Raw genomic sequence first — 12,351 nt, 5'->3', positions numbered from 1 at the left:
TTTCTCCCTATCTTCAATTACATATTTAGTTGTGAAATTTTGTAGTACTGCAGTACGAGTCTGATGTACTCTGCTCGCTAATGGGTAAAATCAATGTACAGCTATGTAATCAGCACAATTAGGTTTAAATTTATATAACTGTTTTAGGTGTTCTGGTCAAAGACCATAATAAAGACTGGCTGACTGACTGAATTATGGTAAACAAAATCTTTGTAAGTCAACTGCAACTTACAGATACAAAAAATAATGTTTTCTGAGGTCAGGGTAATGACTAGAGCCTAATATTGTCCACATTTTTTTCTCGATTCCTCAATATTATTTTAATTAGTATCCTGTCATGTTATATCACCAGCAGGTTGGCAAACCTAGGTACTGAACTCAATAATCTGTGGCAAAATCTAAACATACAACAGTAATTAAGTCTGACAACTTAATATGCTACTGCAATTCAAATATACAGAAGAAATGTGCAATTAAGTAATCTTTTGTAATAGCACCCTGCCAAGATGAGAGCTTTCAGGTATAGGCCTATGTACTCTTTGAGAGCAAAAATATTGACATAAGGAAAACATAGCCAGGCTATGAACAACCGTATATTCAAATTAAGCAGTCACATATGAGAGCTTTCCCCACTTTGTTGCTACCTATAGTGGTAAGGTAATTAATGTTGCTTACTTGACATTTTCAAAATTATTCAGAAAATAGGCTAGGTTCCTCTTAGAAAATACTGATCCAGTTCACACAATCATTTGAATCCAGGTTTCATCTGGGTTACCAATATTCATGTGATTGTCTGAACCCATGACGAGGCAGGAATCTCAGATTCATTTCAAGCATAAATCACCATGATGTTGGTTCACACAAAAGTCAATAACCCATATTAAACCTAAATGTGAACCAGGCTACTGTTTTGTGTGTGTGTGTGTGTGTGTGTTTTTAAATCAGGCCAAACCCAGTCTGGTTTCCAGACTTGTTTTCACTTCCTGTCCACAGCCATGTGACAGGAAGAACTGGATTGAAGAAAGATGTTGGTACCAACCCAGCTGAAATCTGTTGGGGAGATGACCCTTCATCCCCCTGACACATGGTTTCACCCAGTCTATTTCTTGGCCAGGAAGGAAGCTAAGGGCTTGGCCTGGTTCCTGGGAGGTTGGAGGAGTCTCCTACCTTTGTGGCTCTACTGGTTTCTGCTGCTTGTATACTGTTGATCTATATCATCTTTTATATTTATTTGAATTGTTTATTGTTAACCACTTTTGTTCTAAACAGGACCCGCTGTTCTTGCACAATAAATAAATAAATGTTTGATACAGTGGTCCCTCAACTTACGAAGCACTCGACATCCGAATGTTTCGACATACGAACGACAAAAAATACCGGAAGTCGTTGCCGGTTTAGATGCGGCTTCCTCGACCTACGAATTTTTAGATGCGGTTTCCTCGACTTACGAGTGTTCCGGACCTCCGTGGATGCGCTTTTCGACTTACGAAAATTCCGACCTACGAACGTGCGTTCGGATCGGATTATCTTCGTAAGTCGAGGGACCACTGTATTGGATAATACAAGCCACTGTGGTATAGTGGTTAGAGTGCTGGACTAGGACCGGGGAGACCCGAGTTCAAATCCCCATTCAGCCATGATACATGCTGGGTAACTCTGGGCCAGTCACTTCTCTCTCAGCCTAGCCTACTTCACAGGGTTGTTGTGAAAGAGAAACTTAAGTATGTAGTACACTGCTCTGGGCTCCTTGGAGGAAGAGCGCGGTATAAATGTAATAATAATAATAATAATAATAATAATAATTTTTAAAAACTGTGTGCCTCTCATATTCCGCTTTTCTAACATACTCAAGGGCTCAAGTGATAGGAGCTTCCTACAGTTCATCTCCTTCGTCTATTCTTACAATTTGCTGAGTGACTTTATAGTAGCTTCATTGAAATATAAATTGGATTACGTGCTGCATAAAGTTCCTCCTGTATTCTGTAGGATTGTATATGTCTATGTGCACTCCAAAATCTGCTTTTTAATTCTTTTATCTCATGACATAAATATCTCACAAAGATGTTTAATACCACCCAAATTCCTGCTTATGCAGCCAATTCAGTTTTTAATCCAATTTATTCCCACCTTGGTAGTGTGACCTTGTTTTCTTGATTAGCATATTGGAGGAAGACATAAATGCAGCAAATGCTTCCCTGGATAGAATTCAAAACTTGGAGATTCAAGTCCTGCATTTTGATTTGTTTATTTACAGGCCCAGAGTGGCCTCATCCCCTAAGGGGAATATTTTACAGTACTCATATATGTAGTCTCCCATTCAAATGCAAACCAGGGTCAACCCTGCTTAGCAAAGTGGACAATTTAACACGGAACAAAAACATTCCCATATAACATGTAACAAAAACATTCTCAATATAGCTAATGAGGGGAGAGGTTGCATATCTGCTAAATCATTTTCTGTGGTCTTCAAAATTGATCTTTCCATTACTGACTTCACTTTTTCCTTTCCTTTCCTCGTGTTGTTATTGACAGCTGCTAAAGGTGGACCCACCACAGATTTGACAAATCAATCAGTGCGTGTTTTTTATACCAAGATACCCGTCATCACTGAGCTGAGTAAGTTCTTCTTTGGGAACAAATTTCACCAAAGCAATATGCCTGATGCATTATTTATTTACTCCTAGCCCTCTTTAGAATTCAGAGACAGAAAGTGACAGCACACCGTGTCCACGAAACATTAAAAAGTTTGACTCAAATGTTAATTCAGTGGCTTTGAAGGAGTCTGGATGGCTTACTGAGGGGGAAAAACTATAACGTGTTACAAAGGCTCCGCAGGAAACGAAGACAGAACATTTTCATTTTGAAAAGACTTCCCCCCCAGAATGGGCACATTCGCATGGAGGTTTCAGAAGGGTCTCAAAGTGCTTTTAAGAGCCAATAGTTTTCACTGTACATCCTTGATGGATTTGGAATTTCATAGAAGTTAAAACTTATATTTCCTAATTGTGGAATCGGTAGAGTACATTGGGGGGGGGGAAACACAAACACACACAGCAGCGGAGGGAGGCTGGCGGCGGCCCATGTGTGGCCACCACCATGGCCCTATGGACCTACCCCACGTCTGACATCAGATGGGGGGGGCAGCTATCCACACCCCCGCATCTCACGTCAGACTCGGGGATGTGGTCTCCCTCCCAAACGGGGCGCGCAGCCACGTTTGGAAGGGAGATCGGCCTACACCGCGTTGGGCAGCGTTAAAGGCAGGGAGAGCTGTTTCGGCTGTGCTGCCAATGCAGCGTGGGCTGATCTCTCTCTGAAATGGGGTCACGCAGCCACATTTGGGAGGGAGATCGATTGGCCCTGCTGCATTGGTTGCAGGAACGGGAGGCGTTCTCCCTGCCTTTAAGGCCGGGAGAGTCACTCTGGCCACACTACCAATGCAGCGAGGACCAATTTCAGCTCCAAATAGGGCCGTGCGGCCTCGTTTGGGACCAAAATAATGCCCCCCCCCGTGTCTTCCATCAGACACAGGGCGTGTGTCTAGGGCCACACCCACGGCCCCTGATTGGTGGCAGCCTGGGTTTTTTGAACCTGTTCGCCCAATGGTGGCCCGCCCCTGAACACACACACACACACACACAATGAGGTTGTTTTCACGACCAGCCGTATCCAGATAGGACAGTGCTCGCTCAGGTAGAGCTGGTGGTGAAAAGCACTGGGATCACTCCTGATCCTCACACTCCTCCCTCAGGCAGCTCAGCCTTTGTAACCAAGCTAAAACTACCTCCCACCTCATGGCTAAAACTAAACTCCTTCTCACACCTGCATCGTTTGGGCCCTTGGGCTTCTGGCAGCCATCATTACTATAGAGCTGGGAAGAAAGAATGGCCTAGCAGCCAGGAGATATCCCAATGCATTGCACTACTTGTGCAGTGCATTGTGGGATATCTGGTAGCCAGGCTTCCTTCCACCCACCTCTCCTTCAGCATGCTGCTTGCCACCTCACTACTCACATGGTTGCACCGGCAGCAGAGACAACTCTGGGCCTCAGATCATGTGAGGTAAGGTAGATAGGATTCTGCTTTTTACCCAGCCTGCTCCAGCCTCTAAGGTTGTGTGAACAACCTTACTGAGTTTCAGTAAAACTTAATTGAGGTGAGTCTCATGATCAGTGAGACTCGCCTGAATGGGGTTTGCAGGGGACGATCAGTCCTGCAGCCCTGGGTGGCCGAATTGGCCACCCACATGACTGCCAGCTCCATCACAGAGCCGGCAGGGGTTGCTGGGATCAGGGACCATGTGGTCCCCGGAAGTTACAGGATGCCCCACTTAAGAGCGTGAGACATCCTGGAGAGACAATTCAAATTTGAGTTACTCAGGTCACCCAGATTCAAGATGAATTTATTTGAATTCAAATAGATTTGCATATCCCTAGCATGGACCATTCAAAAATGGCCCTTGTTCCCTGTCTTTTACCCAAAAATTACCTTCCAAAAGCAGTGAAACTTATGTACTCAAGTCAAGCAGAGAGAGGTGACAGCTTCTCCCCTGCTTTGAATATTTAAAACCTGTTATGGCCAGTGCATGGCTGGGGAGGCTATTTCCTGAACAACACTGGATACAAATTTTCATTTGATGTATTTATTTTTAATTGTTCTATTATAATAAATAAATAAGATGGCCCCCTGTCCCCAAAGGACTCACAATCTAGACACCAGCAACAGTCACTGGAAGTACTGTGCTGGAGGTGGGTAGGGACAGTTACTCTCCCCCTGCTAAATAAAGAGAATCACCATGTTTAAAGGTGCCTCTTTGCCAAGTTAGCAGGGGCAGAACACTGAGGCGGGTCTCACAATCAGTGAGACCCGCTTTTGTCAGTTTTGCGGGGAGAGGGGGCTAAGCCCGCTCTCCCCGCAGTCGAGCAGGGCAGGAGTCCTGGACGGCCGGATAAGCCACCCACACGACTGCCAGCTCCATGACGGAGCCGGCAGGGGCTGGGGAGTTCGGGGGCCGTGCAACCCCAGGAAGCTCCAGTATGCCCTGCGCGAGTGCGCAGGGCATACTGAGGAGACTCCCGAGCCGGGAGGCTGCTTTTCAGCCTCCTGCCGGGGGTCTACTCGTGAGTAGCCATGGTGCGGAGCCACAGCACAGCTACTCACAATCCCCAAAACCGGGCTTGTGGAGCGCTTGCTCCGCAAACCCTGTTTAAGTGGCGGGCTACTTGAATGGGTTACCCACTCAAGAACCACCGGGCTCGCAGCCAAGCCTGGTGCTTCACACATTTGAACCCAATTTTCTACAATTGTGTGAATAGCATCATTGTCTCCTTGCCACCCACCCTACCCACCCACCACCCTCTACCCAAATTTTGTGCTAGTTTTGTTCCAAAAATCCTGAATTTGTGTGCCACCTCCTTAGGGTTGTAGTGGACACCCCAATTTGTGTTCCCAGGAAATGCTGGCGGGAAAAATGAATATTGTCCAATCATTATCATATTCCCCTCAAAACCAAATGTTTTCTTCCAAGTCAGACCAGCCCATCTAGCTCAGCCCTGATATTTGCATGAAATTGAGCACCTATTTGTTCTGTCATCTTACAGAAATAGCGTCAAATGCACAGTTCTTTCAACAGAGACATAATGATGAATCTCATGAAGAACACAGCCGTGCGGAGCAATTACCCAAAGGGACAGTATTCTCTGACAGCTTTTTGGATTCTGTGTTGTGCACAGTAAGTCTCTTGTAGCCTGCAAGTCTCAAATCAGGTCTCTTATTAAACTGACTATCTCTAGGAAACTGGTGATAGAAACAATCAAATGTGTGCCTCCTTCTAGTGCCTCCAATAAGTGGCTTATCTCTCTTCCCAAAGAATTTCACCATAGGGTGAAACATCAAATTCACCATCAGTGTTTAGCTTTTGTTTATTTTGCTTACTTATAAAGTGTATAAGCTGCATTTAAATCAACAAGACTACTTAAAGCCATGCACAGCATGCCATCTAAGGTCAAGCATTTAAATTAACATTAAAGCAGGGTTGTTATTGTTGTTGGTTGTTAGTCTACTTAATGAAAAAGTTTTCAAAGTTGTTTACATAGAATATAATGAATTTATATAATATAATTATATTACAATAATAAAAAATAATAAAATAATAATGGATTAATAATAATAAAAATAATGGAGGTGGAGCATATAGGCCTGCCTCATTGTTCTTTCTTTGTTCCATGTGGGGATGTGCAAGATAGTTAGATCATGAACCGCTCCACCGTGAACCAGGCTGATTCGAGTGGTTCAGTCGCAAACTGGACTGCCCTTCAGGAAAGGGGGCCAGTCTGAGATCAACCCCAATCAAACCTGGTTTGAAGCGAACTGGTTTGACGGTTCAAGTGGTTATGCTGGGTGTCCCCAGGTGCCATGTATGAGGGCTGTTGTCTTGCTGTTTTGCCCTTGTTGATTGATTTTCTCTCACTGCCTACCAACTAGCTTGTGATTTCTGATTGGCTTGCAATCTCCTTTCTTCTTGGTTGGCTTGTTATTCAAAATCAAATGTTGTCAGGGCAATTCTGCCCCCATTCACTGGAGGGGGAAGGAGTTTCAAACTTCCCTCCTTTTTCTCATATTTCTTGGTGACTGCTGTGAGCTCCGTGTCTGGCCTTGTGCTTCACTCACTGCTCTGGTCTGTTCTTCAATCTGGTTCTTCATTTGCAAGGTTCTTCATTTGCAAAGCCAAAACAGCCTTATATTTCCATTGAGAGCAGGTCTACTTATTGGGGTTGGTGGATAGACCAGTCCTCCAAGGCGGGCTGATGTGCTTAGTCTAGGTGGAGCTGATCTACACATCACATGAAGCAGGTAGACCAGGCCTCTGCCCCAGACTTAACGCACTCGCCTGCCTGGAAGGACCGGTCTACTCACTGACCCCAATTGGTAGACCAACTCTACCCTGAAAAACAGGCCTCAAAATGGTGCTTGAAACACTCAAATTGATTCAAGTATTTCAAGGTTGATTTGACAAAACAGCTGGCTTTGGCTGCTGTTTCAACGAATCAATTCAAGGATTTTGTGATCCGTTTTCAGCTTGAAACGAAGTACAAAATCTGTCCCATGCACATCCCTGGTAGCTAATACAGGGTGCAGGCTTTTCTATCTATGTTTGTTACTTCTTAAAATAAATCTTGACTGTACTTGTTTTTGACCTTTAGCAGTTGTCTCCCAATCTCTTCTGTGAGCTCTTTTCTCACCAACCTGGGCTCCTCTGCTAATTAAAGGCTTCAAATTCTCCCCTACAGAATACACTGAAATCTCACATTCCTTGCAAGCAGGTCTTTATGCCAGCACATCTTCCTTTCATTGCCTTTCTTTTCACTTTGCAAACTCCAACGGTGTATAACTCAGCAGATAAAATACAGAACACAGGTGACACACAAATCCTATTAATTCATTCAAGTATGTAAATGCAATCCTTTTGATGTCAAAAAAAATGTAGCAGTGATGTGTTCAAGAGCTCAGCACCATTCAGCTAAGTATGTAAAATGCCAGTTCCCTTTGAGCAAGATAAAAACCGGGTGTATGGCAGAGGATAACTCTGGATAACTTGCTGCTTTAAAAGGTTGACAAGTGCTATTAACAGTATTAGAGTGCAACAGGAGTCACCATGGCCTATATGTTCAGAAGGACCTTTCAGTTATCTGTGTGCTTCTCAGTTCTTCACATTTGTCCTAACAGAAACAGTCTAGGCTGAGAGACAGAAGCTTGTCCCCATCATTAGTCAGGATGTCGGCCACTAACATCAGTGCACACACAGCAGCAACCCATGCATAGTCTCTGTATTTCTGAAGCATGTGCATGCTTGCACAACAGTGCAAATATAGGTGGCCCTCATTATCCATGGTTTTGGAACTCGCCGTTTCATGTATCTGCAGTCAGGCAATATATACCCAAACTTATTTGCCCCTGGACCCCCAAATGAAGGTAGGACAAACATGTATGGGATGAAATACAGCCACACTGTATTAACTATCTATAAAGGATATGCAACAAGGGCAGAGCTACCATTGGGTGAATGGGTTCAAAGAACCCGGGCCGCCGCCCCCAGGAGCCATGAGCACAGCCCTTGACATGCCCCCCATGTCTGACGTCAAATGCAGGAGGTGTTATTTTGCTCCCAAATAGGGCCATACAGACCCATTTGGGAGGGATATCGGCCCACACTGCATTGGCAGAGAGGGCAGAGTGGCTCTCCCTGCCTTTTAAAATCAGGGAGAGTTGCTGTTCTGCCCAAAGCAGCATGGGCAAATCTCCCTTCCAAACAAGGCTGCATGGCCCCATTTTGGACACCATGACCCCGCATCTGACATCAGATGCAGGTGTGTGGTTAGCACCTGATGTCAGATGCGGGGGTGGGGCCAGGGGGCTGCCACCAGCCTCCCTGCATGCCTGCTTAGCAACTCTTAACTAGAGTGCGTGCAACTCCAACCCTTCACAAGGGCATTCATTCTCTTAGCGAGAACTGTCTGCCCCCATAACTGTTTGGGCAAATCAACCGGGCCTGAAAGCTGCCAGCAGCAACTGCTGCCTAGCTTCTTCCAGCCACACTGTGTTTACTGTGCCGAGGAGCTAACCACCCAGATCATGCCTCGCCTGAGTCCCTGCATGCTCTGAGGGGGTGATCCAAGAGGCCACCTAAAAATGGTCCATTCCCAGTAAGCCTGGGCCCTGAAACCATGGGGGGCTGTTCCATGGAGCCACCCATCACCTAAGATAGGTGCCTTGCCTGCACTCACCCACTCATGAGACCAACTCCTTAACGATGACCCCCACCCCCAACTCCCCAAAAATATTCCTCAGTGAAGAGTAGGCAAAAGATTGTACACCCGAAGCCAATCTGGGTGAAGACAAACATTACTACACACTGGATAGTCTATCACTGGCTAATTGGGAGGGTGGGAGGGAGTCAGAGCCTGGTTAGAAGTGAGGGGGGAGCATGTGCCACGTATATGCCCATGGCTCTTGCTCCCTCTTTGGGCCAGTGCAACCCTATGGCTGACCCCTAGGGATGTGCACAAAACCGGTTTGCCCGGTTCAGTTTGAATTCGAACCAGGTTCGAACTGGAGTGTGGAGGTTCGGTTTTGGTTTTGCTCAAACCCTGCTTTGGTTCAGTTCAAATTTGAACCAGGTTCGAATCATTTTGAACTAGTTTGAACTGGTTTGAGCCTCCAAATCTGGGTTGGGTGGTAGGCACCTATGGGTGCCAACCCTGCAAAGCAATGCAATCAGAGGCTCCTGCGATTATTTGTGAATTTTTGAAGGTCCCCCCCATTTTAAAATACCTCCCATAGGGAATAATGGGGATTCCAGCAAATGTACCACTTCACATCGGGGGGAAGGGGTGGCCCAGTGCGGAGTATGGTGGGTGGTAGTGCCCAATGGGGGGCAAGGAAGCTACCAGAATTATTTCAAAGGAATTGGGTAAAGGGCTGACTTTTTGTGATTTGTTGAAGTTTATGTGTTTAATTAAAAATTTAAATTAAAAATTTCAAATTTAAGAATTAGTTGATACTAGCTGGGTCGGGCACATAGCATCTGCACCTCCAGCCAGCCCACCCAACACTGCTTCCTTTTGCTCCCCTCCCGCTGTTGGACAACCCAGCTTTCTGGCAGTCTGGCCAGTCCATTTCTCCCCCCGCCCACTTCTCAGCCCCCCGTGCTTTCTGGCTGTCAGGCCAGCCGGCCCACTTCTTCTCCCCCGCCCTTCCGCTCCCCCTCCCCTGGTGCTTTCTGGCTGGTGGGCAGATAATCTTGGTGAAATATCAGGCAGGGAATCTCAGTAACTAAATTTGGGAGGGTTTAGATTACACACCTGAGGGAAACATGCACTCCCTGCAGTCTCGAGCTCCTCTTCATCCTATTTGGTAAGTACTTACAGGCAGTTGTCCGAACCCACCCATAATGGCCACAGAAAATATTCTCTTTAACAGAACTGCTGATTAAATGTTATTGCATTGATACCCTATTTACCTGAATCCAAGACAATGTCCCCCACCCCAATTTATTTGATGATAGAAATCAGGGGGTCATCTTATATTCAGAATCCTCTTCATTTGGGGCAAATACAGATTTAACCTAAATTTAACCTCTATTTTTAAGGGGTTTGTCTTAAATTCATAGTCATTTTCTGTGTGGGTAAATACAGTACAGCCAACAAACACATTAATTTTTAAAAAAATTAAGAAAAGCTGATGAAATAGGAGTTCACCATCCTTTGTTCATCATTACTACAAATAAGTGTTTTTCTCTAACTACTGTCCCTTTCCATTGCAGACCTATCACAACAACCATGTGTTGGCTTTGTTCCAGACACTGGTTACTGGTGGGACCAGCCCAGAACTAGAAGAATATTTGGCAGAAGAGACAGTATTGACTGGCAGTGCTAGTGATGTGGTTCATGTTGGACCTAGGGACAGGTGTAAACTGGCACTTTACCCCGTGACAAATAATCCAGTTGCACTCGAAGACATGGTGGTGAGTTGCATTGAGGCAGCTGGTTGTGTTCATTCTAACCCTTCTGGTCCCACTGATCGTGGTACAAGCCAACATTAATGGCCATTTTAGGAATCTAGGTATCTAGTTTCCATCTCTTTCTGAATTAACAAGCTTGAGTGTTGGTGACTTTCAGCATTTTCAAAACGCAACATTAGAACAGTTAGGCACAGATTAAGGTCATTCACATGACCAAACAGCAGGCGGGGGGAGCCTGAGGGAAGGCAGAAATCTATCTGCCTTTCCCCACATGACCAGAGCCTGAACAGGGCTCTGCTGACCCCCTGCCAAATCGAGCAGGGCTGTGGTAAGTGGGGTAGTGATTAGGAGGCAGGGGGAAGGAAACTGGGCCACCAGGTATCCCACAGTGCACCAGCATCTGGGAAAACTCCCAGCTCCCAGGCTGCTCCTTCCCCTGGACTCTATGGCCAGGATGGCTGCCGGGAGCCTGGGAGCATCTGCCAGCAGCACTAGAGCCCACTCAACTAGGCAGTGGGGTAGAATGCACACACTTCTCCTCCTACTTCATTTTTAGCCTGGGTTGAAAAGCAGGGCTACTCGGGGGAGGAGCAGTGGGATCAGGAGCAATCCCAGTGCTTCACACAAGAAGCCCTACCTGGGCTATCCCTGTCCTGCCCAAATAGGGCTGGTCATGCGAACAACCTCCTTATGTCAGTGATCACAGTTAAGCATGTACTCAGTCAGCAGTTGTGAACCTGAGAAGGTTCCCATTGGGAAGGGGAAATCACTTTCCATGCCTGAGCTTGGAACAAGCTCAGACACAAGCATCTTATCTATGGCAGAAAGACAAGAGTGTATTGAATAGTGATTCTATAATATCTGTAGCATTTCTGTAAATGTATGTATGTATGTATGTATGTATGTATTTGTTCATTTGTTTGTTTATTTCTCTATATAAACTGCTTTGGAAACTTTTGCTGAAAAGCGGTATATAAATATTTAGTGTAGTAGTGTAGTAGTTGTTCCTTCAGTTGTCTGTCTTCTCTGACTGGCTTCCAAGGTACCAGCAATGCTTATGGCTTGAATAGCACTCCCTTGGCCCATCCTAACAAGCCAGTCAGCCTTAAAGATTCCTGCATCTAGCCTCCAAAATTCTCTTTCCTTCTTTGGCCTTCCTCAAGGTCAGAGTCAGAAGTGAGCTGGTATGGCCCCTCTTCTAGCTCCAGCCTTCCACACATCCCTGCTAGGGCTGTGCATCAAATTGGAATAATGGCCAATATCCTACACAGACTAACACAGGTGGTTCTCAACAGTCTGTGCTGCTTCTGCATCTAATACACTACCCATGGTCTTGTGTAAGAGTGCTGCAGCACTAAGACTGAAAATTGTGCAATCACCGTTGGGTGACGCTATGTCCATTGGAAAGAATGGACGTCATGTCACACAACTGCAGTTGCGCAATTTTAGGTGACTGCATGATGGACAGCCCTCCATTGATGGAAAGGATCCATTAGGACTCCTGACTGTTTCATGATGGGGCTGCTGCTGTAGGGAAACAGCGTAGCATTAGACAGGGAAGAGAATATTCTACCATTTTACTTTCTTAAAATATTCTGCACCTGCAGCAGGAAAGGACTATTAAAAGAATAAAACTGCATCAGTAAATTCTGAACCACAGATATTCTCAAAGACAGCCCATGTTTAAATTTGTAAAATCCTATTGCTTCAGGGCATGAAGATAGTTCTGTGAAAGGTTAAATCTGTCCTCTCTTACATATGAATGGAAACTGATTATTATCGGCAATTACCAGCTTGGGACAAGGAATTGGTGTCTCTTAGCAGGAGAGACAG

The 12,351-nt window shown here is 45.5% G+C and overlaps 1 protein-coding gene across 5 annotated transcripts in view; it reads left to right on the top strand.

Annotated features, from left to right (window-relative positions):
- KCNU1 (potassium calcium-activated channel subfamily U member 1) overlaps positions 1-12,351 on the top strand; it is a 122,950-nt gene that overhangs the window by 99,996 nt on the left and 10,603 nt on the right. For all 5 annotated transcript variants that reach the window (XM_053269096.1, XM_053269094.1, XM_053269093.1 and 2 more), the window contains exons 23-25: positions 2,533-2,616; positions 5,600-5,730; positions 10,321-10,521. In XM_053269096.1, coding sequence (XP_053125071.1) covers positions 2,533-2,616; positions 5,600-5,730; positions 10,321-10,521 — 416 coding nt within the window. The remainder of the gene's footprint in view (positions 1-2,532; positions 2,617-5,599; positions 5,731-10,320; positions 10,522-12,351) is intronic.

This window comes from Hemicordylus capensis, chromosome 8 (genome assembly GCF_027244095.1).
Source record: "Hemicordylus capensis ecotype Gifberg chromosome 8, rHemCap1.1.pri, whole genome shotgun sequence".
NCBI classification, from domain to species: domain Eukaryota; kingdom Metazoa; phylum Chordata; class Lepidosauria; order Squamata; family Cordylidae; genus Hemicordylus; species Hemicordylus capensis.
The sequence above is the reverse complement of the archived record's forward strand: the minus strand, read 5'-3'. Positions and strand labels throughout refer to the sequence as shown.